The following is an 18,325-nucleotide window of genomic DNA, read 5'->3' as shown; positions in this document are numbered from 1 at the left end:
TATGCAATGCGTATTTTGTGCAAGCAAATGTGGGTTTTGTAAATGCAAAATGCAATTTTTGCTGACATTTTTTAGGGTGACATGCTGAATTTAGGGTCAAATCCTGCAAAGTGCTGAGCACTGTTGACAGGCAAAATTAAGGGTGCTCAGAACCTCTTGAGACACCGAGGGTATGTTTACACTGCCAAAATACCTGTGGCACTAAGTGTCAGAACCCAGGCCAGCTAACTTGGGCTCACAGGGCTTGGGCTGTGGGGCTAACAATTGCAGGGCAGACATTCAGGATGGGGCAGGAGCCCAGGCTTGGAGATCCTCTATCCTTGTGGGGTCTCAGAGTCTGGGCTCCAGTTTGAGCCCAAACATCTACACTGCAATTTTATAGCAGCGCAGCATGAGCCCTGCAAGCTCGAGTCAGCTGACCCAGGCCAGCTGCAGCCATGCCGGGGGTCTTTTATCTATATAGATGTACCCTCAGTGCCTTACAGAATCAGTTTCTTAGTCAATAAAATGTATATCAGTATGATACAAGTTTTAGATCAAGAACAATATCAAATTAGTTGGCTTATAAAAAGGATTGTGCAAATGTGAGAAATAATTTTTTGTGAAATTTCTCATTAAACTATTTTCCAATTCATTTCAGGACTTTTCACATGCCTGAAATTTCACTATTCTATGGAGGAGCTATTTTCACATTGAAAACGTGGAAAATTATGATTTTGTTGTTGTTTTGTATTTAAAATTGTTCTCTCTAAGGAAAAAGTTGAAATGATAGGTATGCAATATATATGCAACAATAGATTAAAAGTAACTTTCCTTGCATTTCAATAGGAATACAAAAATCATCCTATTTTTATAAAAAAATACACAGGATTCATGTTTTTTTCAAAGAAGATGGACTCATTTTGTACTGGATTTGCAATAGAAAAAATTCAGTTTCAAATATATCTATGATAGTATTTAGCTTTTAAAAAATGAAATACAAATAGCATTAGAAAATTGCAACAATATACCTAAATGTCATCGTATTTCTTTGATAAGGTTTCATATTTCTGCTGATCCATGGTTTCTTTGTACTCCTCTGGGCCTCACATAACAAGGTGCCCTTGATTTACAATTTATTTACTGGAGCCTGAAAATTAAGGGCCTATCGCAGATATTTACTCCCATGAGTAACTTTACTTATATGATTAGCTCCAGTGACTGCAATGGCTTTACTCATGTGAACTTTAGTGGGATTACTCATATGAGTACAGTTACTCATAATGTGTGACATATTTTTAGGATCAGTTCCTAAGACTGTACATTTCATCAGAGAAACACTGCAAAATCTGCCTTACCTGATGTCTTCTCAGTGAATATAACTTTAGACTCTGCTGTGAAATTCTGACCAGACAGGATCATCTGCTGTCCACCGTAAACTAGGCAGCTCTCAATATCTTGTCTTTCAACCATTGGAAGCTCATGAGCAGATCTTTGGGCTGTAGACAAAATGCAGACATGAATGAAATCAAATATGATTTACCAGGACTTTCCAGATCTTCACAGAACTATCCACGGATTGATCTTGTCATCGTTACCATTCTCTTGCTGCCAAAGGAGCTTCTCTAAGATGCTAAATTTAGGTTAAAAAAGGAAACATAAACTTACTCAAGACCTTTTATTTGGAAACATTCAGGATCTGGCTCCAAAGTTGTAGCTGTGCTGGCCTTACTTCTTGCCCTTGACAAAGGACAGCTTGGATGAATAAGCTGGAGCGTGCCCATCTCTGTTTCCAAATAAACGGCCAAATTTTAAATGCTCACACACTACAATCCTGGAGCCTTAACATTCTACCTGCCAGAAGGATTCCACTGAACGACACTGAATTCCTTTTTTAGAAAACCAGTACAAAACTCCACTCCTTTCCAGCAGGACAGACAACATAAAAAGGCTTCAGAACAATCCATTCACTAACAACAATGCACAACTGCTGTGTACACAAAGCCCTATGTTTGTACCCAGGGCCGGCGCTTCCATTTAGGCGACCTAGGCGGTTGCCTAGGGCACCAGGATTTGGGAGGGCGGCAGACTGCTCCAGTGGACCTCCCGGAGGCGTCCCTGTGGACGGTCCGCTGGTCCCGCGGCTCCGGTGGAGCATCCGCAGGCACGCCTGCGGCAGGTCCACCGGAGCCCTGCGCTTAGGGCGCCAAAAACCCTGGCGCCGCTCCTGTTTGTACCCTCAAACAGCTACTTGGAAACACAAGATGGGCCACTGCATGCACACAGCACCATTGGCACACAGAAGGCCCTGCAGTCATGAAGCTGCAGCAGTGGCTGCAGCACAGCTCTGCTGCACTCTGTGACCTTGTGGGGTTACTTGCCTCTGCAGGGATAACTGAGTGACAGGTCTACGTACTACAGAAAGAGAAAATTTTAACGTAACAGGATAAACAACAAGGAAAAGACCAGCTGAAGGAGGATCAGTGTGGAGATATGTTATTGATTGATGCCCATCTATAACAGAGAGGGTGGTATCTACAGGATGGGGCAAGTCGGGACCACGATGGGCCATAGACCAGGAATATTTCTCCACCTCTCTGGATTTAGTTATTCCAGTCAGGCAACTGGAGAGAATAATACTTTGCTGCCTTGCAGGAGGGGGAGAGAGAGAGAGAGTTATGAAGCAGATGAGGCTCCTCTACAGAAATGTAATATAGCATCTTCCAGATCATAATCATTGAATAACATGAGTTAAAACAATTCATACGGGCAGGAAAAAAGCTTCTAGGAATCATGTCTCCATCCACATTAACCTGTTTCCTCAAGCAAGCCCGCTTGTTCACAAGCAGCAGTATCTGAAAAAAGCCATGATCCAGGAGTCTTTCCCCAGAACAGACATCTGGGAAGGATCAAACACCATCCTGGGACCAGGCCTGGTGTTTAGCCCAAATGTATTTGTGTACACATTTTTTTTGCAAGTGATGCTATAGAGGCTGGGTACAGGCTCAGCTGACAAACTCCACCTCCAATCCCAGAATACACTTTATGCTTATTTAAAAAATATAGTTTCATATTTATCACGGTAACTGTGTCATTGTAGATTTTTTTTGTTTTGCTTTGAATGTAGGACTATCTTTTGCCTTATTGTACCCATCAAATGTATTATGACAGCTGGACAAAGAAGATGCCAATGAAGAGTATCTATGCAGACAACTTTCACAGAAGCTGTTAATTTCTTCCACATGGCTGTAGGATTAATCCCTCTTTTTAAATACTCAAGGTTTTGATGAGTTCATAATTGGATTTATCACAAAGACAGATTTATAGCCCTGAAAGCTTAAGAGTAAATAATAATCATAAAAAACCCATCTACTGCATTTAAAGGAGGACACACTTAAACTTCACCTGGAGCAGTAGTATGGCCTCTCATTCAGTCCAATGTTGTGTCACAATGAAGGTGTGATGTTTCTTTACAGGGTGACCACAGGCCTAATTTTCAATGGAGCCCAGCACTCACTGCAGCTTCCATTGATTTCAGTGTCTGAGGCAGGAAGTCTTAAATCCAGTTTCCTTTAAGGGCACACACTTACTCCTGCTTCTGAGCCCTGCAGCTACAGCTTTTTCTTTTAAAGGGGCCCACAGAGGGTAACAGATGCACTGGGATGTGTGCATGCATTCCAAGCCCAAGTTTTCCTTTACGGGCACCTTTAATTCTAAAAGTACTTTTCACACTGGCCCATGCAACTATGTATTCAAAATCCACACTTGATTTGCCCATGAAGGTTCAGCAACTGTGTGGCCAAATCTGGCAACTGCATACACAAATCGGCAATTACAGTCATTTGCACACAGTCACCAATGTGCACATGCAGCAATCATAACTACATGTATAAATTAGGCCCCCAGTTGCAAGTGAATTTTGTGCTTGCAACTGCACCTGTTGTTCCTCTGAAAATTGTGCTTATATATTAGGATCATTTTGCCTGTCATTGAAAGGCTGCCATTTCTGGGGGTGGAATAGTGACTATGCCCCCACCCCCTGAACCGCAGAATACTAGATGACAGTTTAGGACAGTGAAACATTCCATAGCTAATTAAAACGTCAGGATCGGAGGATTAAAAATATCAGTACTAAGAATTTCAATCACAGGGTCTGGTTTTTCTCCTTGAGGCAGGCATAAGGTTAATGGGAGCAGTAGGGGAAGACGTGAGGTCATGGTGCATAACATGGTTTATTCAGATGACATTTACCTGTATGCATCCAGCTGCCATTAAGTTGCCATTAATTGAATATTCTATTATTAATTATTATTATTTACTATTTTTTGATGTATTGTTTTCTCCCTGAGCCACAACTGTAATGTAACTGGCAAAGAAATTAGGCTCTTAGCATATGCCATGTTTTCACTTGTAAGAGGACAGAAGATTCACTGGTGTGTTGCTTCCATAGGATTATTGTGTTCCATTGCTAAGAATATTAATTACCAGTAAATCCCTTTCCACTAAGGCTCATGATGGATGACCTGTATGCAATAATTTCGCATTATTTCTTCTTCTCCCCCAGGGGTCAGCACTTCATAAAGTGACCTCCAGCTACTGTAGTTTATGAGCTTGAATAAATAAAACACTGTTGATTTAACCAGTTGGGATGTTTACTTTCAATAGCAACTGTTACTGACATAAGGCAGCAAAGCAAATGTTAAAGAAATACTTGCACTTGGCCTGAAGCAGCGTGTCAACCTATTAAACTGTGCATTATTTTTCTATTTTATTTGACTGTCTGCAAATCAAGATGTCATGGATCCTCAGTGCCAAGAAATACAATATGCCCAGTGACATGAGAGAAAAAGAGAACTGTTCTCGGGGGGGGGGGGGGGTGTTCTGCTGTGCCTCTGCAAGCCCCAGCCTCACAAAAGGGGAGGAGGATGGGAAAGGGGGAAGCAAATCGCTCCGTGTGCCATGCTTCAGACGTGCAGAGCACACGCCAGGCAGACTGTGTTCTGGCAGGAAGGGAGGTGGCTCCTACATCTTTCTGGTGGTTTAGAATGCTTTTCTCATTCATATTCATACAGCCCAAAGCCAGAAGGGGCCATTGGGATCATGTAGTCTGACCTCTTGCATAACACAGGCCAGAGAACTGCACCCAAACAATTCCTAGAGCAGATTTTTTAAAAAAGCATCCAACCTTGATGCCAGCTAATGAGGAAGAGGGTAAGTCCACGCCTTCCCTAGCACTTTGGGAAGGCTAGCAATGCCATAAGGATTTATGCTGCACTTAGGGTGCTTGTGGATTGGGATTGCGGCTGACCTCTGTGCAGGTGTGCATGGGTGTGGGAAAGCTCCTTGCACCTGCTCACTTTCCCCTTCCTCCTCTGTCCAGCTGCGGAGAGCCAACTATCATCTGCTCCTCACAAGTTCCCTGCAGAAAAGCTGATTGTTCTTTGTATGAAGAAGTTGGAAGACAGCAAGTGGCTCAAAGACCTCATTAGAGACAATCAGTCCTTGAGATAAGCACGCTCTGGGCCCAATCCTGCCCCAAGGGAGTGTTGTTAATGGCTGCGTAGCAGCCAGCGTTGTGTTCCAAGTGACAAACTCTAGTAACGCCCTTACAAGCATTATTTTAAATAATCACTGATCCTTCCAGCTTCACCTGAAGCCCCCTCCCCCATCACTCCAAGAGATGCCGCTCTTCTCTTCCACTTTCACCCTGCAATGCCTCACTTTGGATAAGCAGATCTAGTCCTGCTTCAGGGTCACGCATCCTTCATTGGCTGGGAGGGCTGCCAAGCATTACCTTGTTTTCCCCACATGCCGACGGGAGGATGACAATGACAGAGTGATTTTTGAGGTTCCAAAGTTTGTTTTAGCCCAATGCACAACAGAAACACTCTGATGTTTTCACAAAAATGTAATTGTGTCGATTTGGGGAGAGCAAGGTGTGCGGGGGAGAGTGGTTTGGGGGCTAGGGCCCTGGCCTCAGAGACCCAAAGAGTGTGAGGGTCTCTCTATCTCTCTCTCTAACCTTCCCAAGGAAAACTTCATTGAAACCAATACGTCTCGGGAGATATTTCCACTTTGGTGAAACAACATATTTTTGTGAACTTTCATTTAGCCAAAGATGTTCTGACCAGCTCTCGTACTGACTCATTCTGTGACTAAACTTCACTGAGTCTAACACTCGCCTGAGTCCCCAGAGAGGAACTTCCTAGGCATTCCTTGTGTGTGTGTGCACGGTGTGTGTGAAAGGAGCACTGGGATAGAATGGGAGATGTGAAGAAAATCACTAAATTGAGCTGCCTCTTGGGAGATGTAGACTTATGGGCTCGCCATGGGCAGCACCAATCCAGCCATCACATAAGGGACAGACACTCTGCTATATACACAGACATGGCTGGATCGTGTCCCCTTTTCTCCCGGTGCGAGAGCATTTTCAAAAATTAAATAAGCAGAATTAACATATATATGCTACCTTCACTGCGCTCGCCAAATGCTTATACATCATCAGGAATTACTCACATTGATAGGAATGTTAAAAGGTAGGATTTGATCCAAAGTCCACTGAAGTCAAGAAAGGGCTCCCATTGGCTTTGTTTGTCTCTGGATCAGGGGCTTACTTCTATTCTACATTGGCTCTTATGTTGCCCTCATCACTGTATTATCTCGGCATCTTAATCTCTGGGGCCTGTTCCAGTCTAGCTGCAATAATTTCTCCAAGAGCTTATCCTGACCTCCAAGAACACCTATGGAGAAAAAGTCCAAAGAACAGCTACCAGGGCTCAGTTACATACCCGGATTTCAAACTTCTGCAGGTTGTTTGGTCCCAGAGTTTTGGTTTGACCTATTATCATGGGGTCAGCCGCAAAATTCTGATCTGGTGCTGGGTTTGCATTTTGATCCCTCTCAAACTCAAAGGTCAGTGGTTTTTCAAATCAAGGTTGTCGGCTTGTGGCCATCCCTACCTGAAAGCTGAAAGGATTAGAGGCAGGCTGTCTAATGAGGAAAGTCTGAAATCATGATCTATGCATGGCTCAGATGAAAGACAATAGACGTGCTAGGATAGTACTGGAAAGGAATGACTGAACCTTACAAGATTTAGAATAGAGGCTTAGTATGTAAAACTAAAAGCACCTGGAAGCTAAACGTGCAAAAGCTTTAGATAAACAGTTCAGAAGCACAAACAAAGTTTGGCTTGGAACTGAGTTTTGGATGAAGGATCAGGTGTTCACTCCTACTTTACCTGACCTGGTTTGCCCAATCCATAGGCCTTTGCAGGGAACCAAAGAAGAAAGATTATTCGGACTGGTCAAAAGGGACAAGGAGGCAGCGATGAATGGAAGTAATGAGGAAATTGAAAACTGAAAGCGAGATGGTTATGGGGAAAAATTGCTGCCACAACTACAGCAAAGTGCTGGCACTGGCTCCAGAAGGAGCTTCACCAAAGCTCCATCACAAGTAGAGCTCACAAGAAAAATTGGACACTTGAGGAATTACGACCTGGATCCACATTGCAATTATCCCCCCATGCAAACTTCAGGCATCCCCTGGACATACCCACCCTTCCCAGTGTCTCAGCCAGCCCGAGATCACCTTAGCAGGCAGGCTTTCAATTAACTGATCCAAACAGGTTCCCCTGATTCCCAAGGCTCTTGACTCAGTCCAATGCCATACGGGGGAAAAAGAAGACAGGAATAGATGACTCAATTGATGCCTTCTGATGCTAAAAATATCTGATCCTATAAAATTCAAACTAAAACCTGAGAGCAATAGGAAATGCTCAACAGAGGCATAATTTGCTATGAAGCAGCAGAACAATTCTTCCTTCTCTTCTTAAAGTGAAACTTAATGAGCCAAAGTAAATATCTCTTTCCTCCTGTCACACTGTGTTTGTTAACCACAAGCTGCTCGCCTGAGGCAGTGTAGAAATTAGCAGAGCTCCTGAGCCCCATGCCTAGTTGAAGCACATATGTTCCAGAGGAGACTTCAGTCCAACAATCACAGTCACAGAAGCACTCCGAGCCTTCTGGGATATATGCATGGGAAGGCTGCAGGAGAAAGGGGACAAAGGCTAGAGGCAGTGCTTAATTTGTGCCAGGGCTTGCCAGTACTGAGCCCTGGCACCTCTAGACTTGGCATTTCATAGCCCTGGAACCTATGCCACATCAGTTCTGAAAATAAAAAATTTGTTTGGGCCCCAGCTCCTAATTGCTGGAGCCCAGCATGTCTTTCATTACAAATTAAGCCCTGGCAGGAGGGAGATCTGGATTCTGTAATTTCCATGAAGAGACTAGGGATGGGAGGTAATTTCAATAGAAGGGGTGCGATATTCTGTTTCCAGATAAGAGTGAAGAGTGGTGAATGGCCTATGTGAAAACTGCACCTTTCGTTAAATCAAATCAATCAATCAATAAAATAACTGTGTTTCTGGACCTCAGGGTTGCAGAGAAAAGCTTGAAAATATGACCTAAGTACACCAAAAACGCGAAAAAGAAGAAGTCAAAGAAAGAGAATCTAACACTGATGTAAAAACAAATCAAACTTTGGGGCCTGACTGTGTTCAGTGCTTGGGGTTGGCAATGCTGCCCTGTGTCCCACACTATTAGCCATGCTAGAACTACCTTGGAAAATGCTAGGGAAGCAGGAGAGCAATGTGGGATGAGAAGTTTAGAAAGCACTTGTTGCCAGCACAATTGAAGCAGCAGTTTGCACAGGGCCTTTCGGACAGAAACAATGCACAATAAATAGAGGGCTTGTTCATGCCCTCCCCTTGCACAGTACTGTTTAAATGAGACCCTTGGGGAGAAGGAGTAAACAGCATTATGGCAACAAAGTGAGTTAAGAATGGTACTTTCTATACTGCAATCCCAACACGTGATTAATGACAGGAAAACCATGGCTTCGCTTCACTTCACTGCAGAGTAACTCTCTGGGTATGCACAGCATTTCCTTTTAATCCCTCATAGAGGAGAGCTGCTGAGATTAACCTTTGCTCAAAAGTTTATGGTCTGCATAATGCATTGGGTTGTTTGCTTACACTTGCAGTAGCATGGTGATGGCAGGCAGCAAACGGGAGTTTACTCTCACACCAGGACTTTCAGCCTGAAACTGCGGATATGCATTGTCCCACTGTCTGCAGCTCCCAGCTACCAGGCCAAATTCTGCCAGCACCCATTGGGGTAAATATGGAATTGCAATTGCCTAGATTTACACAAAATGATGTTGAAAGAGGCAAACATTATCTCTGTCGCAATGAAATTTCCAATTCTAAATTTTGAAAAGGGAATTTTTTTAAAACAAATCCTATTATTTTTTAGCAAGAACCCTAAAAAATTTCGAAGTATGTTTTTCTGATGCTAAATTGGACAATTTTCATGAAATAAAAAAAAAGTTAAGTTTTTCAAATTTAATTGGGAAAATCTGCAATCAACTTAGCACTCATGCTCCATTAAAGAGGTAAATTAAACAATGTACCAATTGTCACCAGATCATTTATTACTGCTTTTAAACTCTATTAACTATCTCTATAAACTAAAGCCACTCTAGCCTGTCACTGTAGTCTGATCAGCTGGGATTCATAGCTGGGGAAAAGCAATAAATGATTTGCCAAGAAGACGACCACATTTTTTCAAATGACTAGCTCTTTCCATCACAGTTATTAATGTGCCATATATTATAAACTGAGAACATCTAGATTTATGGGAAAATCTACTAGAAGAAAAGAAAAATAAAGGAACCTTCCAGGGAAATTGATTAAAAGGAAACAAAATTTTGATCAAATTTAGTGGAACAAAATTAGAAAATCGAAACCATCTAAATTCCTCAGATGGACACAGTATTAAAGGAAGAGGTTTTTTTTAAACAAGCAACCAACCAACCACCTTATAAGAACAGGTTTTCAGAAATCTCTGTTATGTCAACTGCAACCATTGTAAAGAATTTATGAAGCTGGCATAACATCCGCTAACTTGGACTGCATAATAAAAGAGCTTCAAGATACTTCAGAAAAGACTAACAAGCATCTACTAGAACAGAAGCTGTGACATAGCTTGAATGGTATTCATGATTCTTGCATTCATTTCCCATGAGGGATTTTTTGTTTGTTTGCAAGAACCTTTGAGAAAGCAAAATGCCAGTGTGTCTCAATGCCAGAAGCACTCATGGAGCTACCTGGAAATCCCTCCTTCTCTTTATAGAAATTTGAGTCAAGGAGCAGAAACAAAACCATCTGACTCAGGTAGCCAATCACACACCAAGTGTAAACCTCAGCCAATAGTAAAAGATGCAGTGCAAGCAATGGGCTGAAGTAATTTCACAGAAAGAGTTTGAACAATTCTGTAACATTGGACAAGCTTCTAAAGATTCAAAACTGTTCATGGATGAGTCACAAAGAGGAAAAAAAGGAGGGAGGATAGATATATTCGCTTAATAAGCTTTTCATGATGGAGAGTTTGCCCAGCTCTAATACCAGCTATGTATCCAGAAATGCCATGCTGAACCTAACATAGAATCATATTTTGGCACTAAAGAAATTAGGGGTCCGATTTTCAGAACCGGAGACCAGATTGTTTCTTATGGATGAGCAGGCCTAGGTGAGTGAAAGCAGCCTTCCACCTTTGTACCCCTGCACAGCAACAGGACACAGTCACCGTCCAGGGCAACACAAGGACTGCATTTTTTGAGAGCCCGTGGGTTTAGGGTTGCCAGGCACCCAGTTTTCAGCTGGAACACTGGGTCGAAAAGGGACCCTGGTGGCTCTAGTCAGCACCGCTGACCAGGCTGCTAAAAGTCAGCTGGGGGGGCTGGGGCTAAGGCAAGCTTCCTGACTGCTCTGGCTCCGCACAGCTCCTGGAAGCAGTCACCTGGTCCCTGTGGCCCCGAGGGCAGCCAGGGAGGCTCTGTGCACTGCCTCCACCTGAGTGCCATCTCTGCAGCTCCCATTGGCCAGGAACCACGACCAATGGGAGCTGCTGGGTGGTGCCTGCGGGCATGAAGGTAGCGTGCAGAGCCTCCCTAGCCATCCATGTGACTAGGGGACGCAGGGACCTGGGTGCCACTTCCTGGGAGCTGTGGTAATTGCTGCTGGAACCCCACACCCCTGCCTGCATCCCAACCCTCTGCCCCAGCACGGAGTCCCGTCCCACACCCAAACTCCCTCCCAGAGCCCACATACCACACCCCCCCCACATCAGTCCCCCTGTCTCAGCCTTGAACCCCTTCCTGCACCCCAAACTCCTCATCCCTGGACCCACCATAGAGCCCACACCCCCAGCCGGAGCCCTCACTCCCCCCACCCCGCACCTGAACCCGTGCCCCAGACCAGTGACCGTGAGTGAGGGTGGGGGAGAGTGAGCAATCGAGGGAGGGGGATGGAGTGGGGGGAGGGGCCTCAGAGAAGGGGCAGGGTAGGTGTGGGAAAGGGCTGCTCGGTTTTGTGCGGTTAGAAAGTTGGCAACCCTATGTGGGGTACAAGACACCCCTGTGCACCAGGCAGAGTATGTTGCACCTCCTGAAATGTTGTGGTAGCTGGCACACTCCCACTGTGTGTCCCACAGCCCACTGTGGTTGTTGGCTCTGCACTGCATGTATTACTCAGCTAGGCCCTAATTCAGCAAGATACTTAAGCTTGTGCCTAACATTAAGGACATTGATTTATGTGCTTAAGTAACTTGTTAAATAACGTTAAATAAATCTGTACATTACCATAACCATATATGCAATGCACAGGTGACTGACCAGCGTGTACAGGCACTGGAATTGTGCACACACAATCACAATAACTGCACGGGCATATTACCTGTGCAAATACGCTCATGTGCAGAGAGGTTTGAGGGCTGGGGGAACAGGCCAGGTGAACACACTGCTATGTGGATACACTGGCTATAGATCTCTGCAGACATCTGGTACAGACGTGGGGGCTAGTACAGCATCCTGTAGGGGAGGATTTCTACCAGCCCATGTAGTACCCCCACCAGTGAGTGCCAAGCCCATGAGGGAGTGGATTTAGCCACAAGCAAACATAAACGGTTGCTACAATTAACGGTGCAGTTTAAAATTCCTTTGCTTCATCGATTGCTTCAGAGTAAAAGCCACAACCACAAAAGTCACTAGCTGCTGAATAATCTAGATGTCTAGATACAAGGTCCCTTCTGAGACATAACGGATCATTTAAATACTGCACAAGAAGATATCACTTCTTCATATCCTTCCATACATCTGCCTTGGGAGAAACTTATCCTAATGATATATTTGGAATCACTCCTGAATCTGAGGGCTGAATCTGACATAGGTGAGGTGGAATAAGACCTCCCCATGAAAGGAAGATACTTCTACAATTCACTGATTCACAATTCTTGCCTCATTGCGGTCGATGATCTGCTGACATCAATGGGAGTTCTTAAGCAGGCTCAGCCTCTGTTGAGGTGGACAGTCCAGTGTTCTGTCACAACTGGCAGAGCAAATGACCAGTTCACTTGAAGCTGCTACATAATGATGTTCCCCTTGGAGACATTTTAAACTGCTGCTGGATATGGTGGGTCTTATGGGAGGGTTCATCATGGACAAGGACTCCCAAGTGGCAAAAGGGAAAATATAGCAGAACAGTGAAACCACGTAAATACTAGATGTGGGGGTGGGGTAGGGATGAGGATCTGACCCAATAAGTATCCTGGATTGCGGCATCCATGCTGACGCTACACTTTGTTATTCTGACCATGTGATCTGAGCTAATCTGAGTCGAAGCTAGAAGGCATGAGTCTGCCAGAACACAGCTTTCTCCTTTATTGTGTGCTTTTATCTGCTTTGCTAATGCTGCTGGTTTTCCCAGAACTAGGCTGAGGTTAGTATCTGGTGCTGTCACTTGTAAACATTGATAATTAAATATTGGACATTAGAAATGGAAAAGACGTATTACTCCTAATTATCTAGTCCATCCCATCAGGCCAATGCAAGATGGCTCCCTAAAGTACATTACAGTGCTTTGTCCCAGCCTGCGTTAAATTTCCCAAGTGAAGGGGCTTTCTCTTTTTTCCTTGGGGAAACAAATCCATTTTTCCCAACAGGTATTTTAGTTATTTATAATAGGAACCTAAATTTTCTTTGGCTCAATTTAATTCCAATAATCCTAGTGATAAGCCAGCTGGGCCAACCTCTGTCTTCTTGGAGTTTACATCCTTCAAATATTTGTAAAAAGTTATTATGTCACCAGAGTAAATGTGTAGCCAAGTTGAGCAGGCCGACATTTTCGAAATAGCATAGGTGCTATTGCAGCAATTCCACAAGCAAATTAAACATGCATGTGCAAAATGGTGCATGCAAATAACCAGCTACCTGATTAACGCCTACAGTCCTGTTGACTGTGTGCACAAATTCAATGCACAGTTGTGAATGGTTTTAAAAAACTTCAGCCTGCATTCTTTTCTAAAGAAAGCATTGTTCTTTGGGCGGGAGCCCAGACACCTGAGTTCTGTTCTATGCTTAGACACTGACTCACTGTGTGACTTTGGGGCAAGTCACTTAACCACTCCGTGCTCATTTAAACCTCTCAGGCTACGTCTTCACTACCCGCCGTATCGGCGGGTAGCAATCGATTGCTCGGGGATCGATATATCGCGTCTCATCTAGACACAATATATCGATCCCCGAATGCACATATATCGATTCCGGAACTCCACCAACCCGAACGGAGTTGCGGAGTCGACATGGGGAGCTGCGGACATCGATCCCGTGCCGTGAGGACGGTGAGTAATTCGATCTTAGATACTTCGACTTCAGCTACATTATTCACGTAGCTGAAGTTGCGTATCCGAGATCGATTTTCCCCCGTAGTGTAGACCAGCCCTCAGTGAAGTGAGTATAAGACTTACCCTACCTAGCTCACAATGGTCCATTGAAGTTTAAATCATTTTGAAAATTGCTTTGATACCTGTGATCACTTTGATCTCTGATCTCTTCAGATGAAAGTAACTAGGGAGATGTAAAGTTCCACTAACCTTCCCTTATCAACCAATCTTCCTTCCCCTTGCCCACTCTAGTCACTTTTGCTGCTTTTCTCCAAACCGGCTAACACCACGATTAAATTAATATTTGTAACACTTGATTTCTTATCACAAAACTGCTTCTCCTCCCCCACAACACTTACACTAATTGCTCTAAATAGAGCCTGCCTCTGAATTATAAAACACATGGTGGCCTCTTCAGTAACCTCCTTCACATGGCTTGTTACAAAATGGTCTTTGTTCCCGGGCATGAGTCATGCAGCGCAAGAAGTGAAAACTGTTCATGGTGTATTTGTGAAATCCCCAAACAATCAAGAAAGCTCCCATTACCAACAAAAAGTATCACAGGATGTGCATAGGCCAGATAAGTAGGTGGAGCCCTTCCAGAAATGACTCTGAGGATTAGGTTTCAGAGTAGCAGCCGTGTTAGTCTGTAGCCGCAAAAAGAACAGGAGTACTTGTAGTGCCTTAGAGACTAACAAATTTATTTGAGCATAAACTTTCAAGGGCTACAGCCCACTTCAGGTGCACTTTATGAGAGACATTTTCATGGCCCACTGCCTATGGTTTCTTAAAGTCCAAGCCTGTCAGCTGCTGAGTGTCCTTAACTCCCATTAAAACCAGTGGGAGGTGTGGGCTTTTCAGCATCTTACAGGATCTAGTCCTTAAAGAATCAAATTCATATGCTTTCCTCCATCTCTGTTATGTTCTCCATCATGAGAATACCAGAAAACCAGGGGCTTTTCCTGTTTTGTTCTTGTGCACCTCTGCTGTGCCCCGAAGCTTTTAGATAAATTAAATAGCTATCGAAGACGAACCCAAGCTTCAAAATCCAGATCTCCATTGTACATACTCTCCTTCAACACCCCCCGCCCCTCAAAAAAATCAAAAAACAAAACAAAAACCCCAAACCAACAGCTCAAGGTTTTTCAGCTCTGCAGATTAGAGTAATCCATAACCGAAATAGAGATTAACCACAAAGTTAGGATCTGATCTAGATTCTGATTCCAAACATCCCGATGTCTGTGAACATTTGGATGCAGAATTTTCCTTCTGGCATCTTTGTACTAGATGCAAAAAATGTCTCTGGCGTACCTTAGGTAGGTATGTTAAACACACACACACATATAGCCACTAAATGCAGAAAAGAGGATGATCTATCAGTCAGAAGGATCCAGCAACAAGGAGCTAACGTTAGGTTGGATTTTCAAAATGCCTGATGGGAATTAGGCACCTAAGCACTTTTGAAAATCCTACTATAAAGCCTTTCCTACTCCCAAAGTTAAATGCTTCTGCCTGGGACACAAACCCTATAGCCAAATTCTGCCACATGCTGACATTTGGAGCTCGTGTACATCTCTAGATCCCGAAGCTGCAACTCTGCATGCCTGAACAATCCTTGCTCACTGATAAATCCTCGAATTTCAGTGGAACTACATACATCAGTAAGGATAGCTTACATGAATGAGAGCTGCGAGACCAGGCCCCTGATCTGGAGTCAACCAGTGAGAAAGGCAGAGCATCTGCACTTTGTCAAATGATGCGTACACTGCGTGGGATGTGCTAATTTCCCGTTATTGCATTCTGGTTTATAAGGACAATGAAATGTGATGGGTAGTGGGCAACTTACAGCATTCGATGGGATTAGATGCTGTTTGCAAAGAGACTATTCTGCCACTGGATTCAGGGATGTGCACACGGAAGACAAGCCGCACCCTGGTGTTCTTCCTACCAATGTCCGTCTCCCCCTTCCGCAGTTCGATGTCCGCGTTCCTCAGCTTCAAAATCCCCGCACAGTCAATGCTGACAAACAAACAGAAGCCATGTTGGGTATGTGTATGTCAGTGTTTCTGCTCTCAAACATTTCAAAGACATTTCAAAGACAAAAGAGGGCTAAACCATTTTGCCTCAATGATTTTGAAGAAGCAAAGATAAAAGAAGCCCTGAATTCTCTTTCCTTTTGTAATGTAGGTATTACAGTTAAACGTCCGAGGGTTTTCAGCAACATGACTGGGCAGTTGTGCATCTAATTTGGGACTGCTACATGTGTGCGGATAGCTAGTTGCACACCTAAACTGTGCAGCAAGTGCAATGCTCCGATACTATGATGATTAACAGGGTATCAGTACATAGACAGAGGAGATAGGATGTGTATGCAATCATGGTAACTGCACAGTCAAATGAGACACACAATGCATGCACGTTCTCCTGAAAATGTGTATGAACAAACTTAAAACTAAAATAAAATACATCATGTACTATAGGGGTTACAACATAGGACTGGGTGTCTAATTCCAGCTGCGATCCTGGGCAACTTTCGCAAGTAATGTTCCTTCTGGGCACCGTTTGTAAGATAGTAATCACTCTTCCCTGCACTACAGAATTGTTACCAGGCATTTGAGATCCTCAGACTCTACTACTAAGTGGTACAGGAAGCATGGCTATTAAAAAGGTATTTTAACCTCAGCTTTAAATGCAGGTTTTTATTCGTATAAAGTTAACATCAACAGTTTGGAAACTTGAGCCAGAAATCTGTTTCCTACAAAAAATATTTGGCCATTATAGTAGTTTATGATTTTTTGCCATGCATATCAGTTTATTATTGTAGGGTTGCTCATGAAGGAGTGGCAATTTACCCTCATGTTGGTTGTAGGTTTGTTTAAAGCTTGGGATGCTGACTTTTATTTATTTATGTTGAAGTCGGAGGAGAGAAAGGGATGATGGAGCATTTGTTTCGGAAAAAAACAGAAGAAGCGTGTGGGTTTTTTTAAACAGGGTAAGATTTGAGCCTCTACCAATTTTGCCCATATCCATTTAAAATGGTGGGCTAGTCCCTTTCTCTAAACCATCCTATAGCTGTTTGGAACATATTCAAGCTGAAATTTAAGATTGGCTTTTCTATTTATATATTACAAATATAAGGGGAGGGAGCATGGCCTAGTAAATATAGCACTGGACTGAGGACTCAGGAGATCTGAGTTCTACTTTGGGCTCTGCTGCTGGGTGACCTTGAACAAGAGGCTTCACTCAGTTTTTCTACCTGAAAAGTGGGAATAATGAGACTGATCTCCTTTGTAAAGCACTTTGAGATTGACTGATGAAAGTTCTATGTAACAGCTGGGTATTATTATTAGCATTGTACCTTTGAGATACATCAGCAAGGCTCTCTAGATTCTAAATCTACTCTTGCTACTCTCTTCAAAAAAGGGAGACTTTGTGGATCGTAACATGGCTTGCCAAATTCTGAGTTCTCACCAGATGATGTACAGCTGATAAGATCTACCTGTGACCCCTAATCCACCCCACATATCATGCGTCCCTCACCACACTGCACAATATTTACACATTTTCTCTAGTTCATACCACTATTCATTGCTGCAGGGTTTCTCCCATCCCTGAAACACCATCATAAATTCTCCAAGCCCAAGTCATTCACACTGAGAACATTTATGCCACTCTGGCATCATAAAAGGGGCCTTAAGTGGTATAAGTTATATTCACACCTAAAAATCTAGAACCTATCCCCAGCACAGGAAGTTGATTCATTTAAGTGATTTCTCTCCAAACAACACATACAAATTCTGCCTTATCTCAAATAGTAATAAGAGATTTGCTGCAATAGCATCCTTACGTTGCTCTCATGTTGTTTTTGGGCTCCAGGGGGATCTCTAGAACTTTGGTGTTGCCTATGATTTTCTCATAGCTGGTGGTGGTAACAGTTTTGCCTGTAATGCGATGGACTTGATAGAAAGCGTGAGGTTTAAGTATCCGTTCATCGGCTGTCCCAATGAAGATCTGAAGACCCAGGGGTTTGTTCTCCATGTAACCATGAAGCTGTCAAGAAATCAAATCTATTAGCACATGTTGTACTCCCAGTGCCCTTGTCATGTAGACATTAAGACATACGCACAACACTAAAACCAGTTCATCTCAACTCGTGTAAATGGGATTTTTTTTTCCCCCAGCAGCATCTTCTGGAGACCTTGTTATACATGGAATACATCTAAGAAAAGATTCATGAGTAATTATTCTTTGATTTTCAGTGGAGATAAGAAACCATATTGCTTCAGTATTGGCTTTGATTGCAATCTTTAAAAAAATCTGGCAAGTAACAGTGGAAGCCCTTGGCTGCTTGATCCCATCAGCCATTTTTGAAGCAAACAGACAGAAGGAGGGATACTGCTATTTTGCTCAGACTGGGTTTTGGAGCAAAGACCATCTTTTTGTTCTGTGTTTGTACAGCACCTAGCATACTGGGGTCCTGGGTCATGACTTGGGCTCCTGGGTGCAACAGCAAGACAGATAGTAAAATAATAACAATAAGAATAAACGAATACAAGTTTTTTAAGTACATT

The 18,325-nt window shown here is 43.4% G+C and overlaps 1 protein-coding gene across 4 annotated transcripts in view; it reads right to left on the bottom strand.

Moving 5' to 3' along the window:
- NFATC2 (nuclear factor of activated T cells 2) overlaps nucleotides 1–18,325 on the bottom strand; it is a 117,337-nt gene that overhangs the window by 64,602 nt on the left and 34,410 nt on the right. For all 4 annotated transcript variants that reach the window (XM_032804016.2, XM_032804014.2, XM_032804015.2 and 1 more), the window contains exons 4-6: nucleotides 17,602–17,804; nucleotides 15,601–15,773; nucleotides 1,338–1,478 (exon numbers count right to left, since the gene is read on the bottom strand). In XM_032804016.2, coding sequence (XP_032659907.1) covers nucleotides 1,338–1,478; nucleotides 15,601–15,773; nucleotides 17,602–17,804 — 517 coding nt within the window. The remainder of the gene's footprint in view (nucleotides 1–1,337; nucleotides 1,479–15,600; nucleotides 15,774–17,601; nucleotides 17,805–18,325) is intronic.

This window comes from Chelonoidis abingdonii, chromosome 14 (assembly GCF_003597395.2).
Source record: "Chelonoidis abingdonii isolate Lonesome George chromosome 14, CheloAbing_2.0, whole genome shotgun sequence".
NCBI classification, from domain to species: Eukaryota; Metazoa; Chordata; order Testudines; family Testudinidae; genus Chelonoidis; species Chelonoidis abingdonii.
Note: the sequence above shows the minus strand (reverse complement) of the source record. Positions and strands in the feature narration are given on the sequence as shown.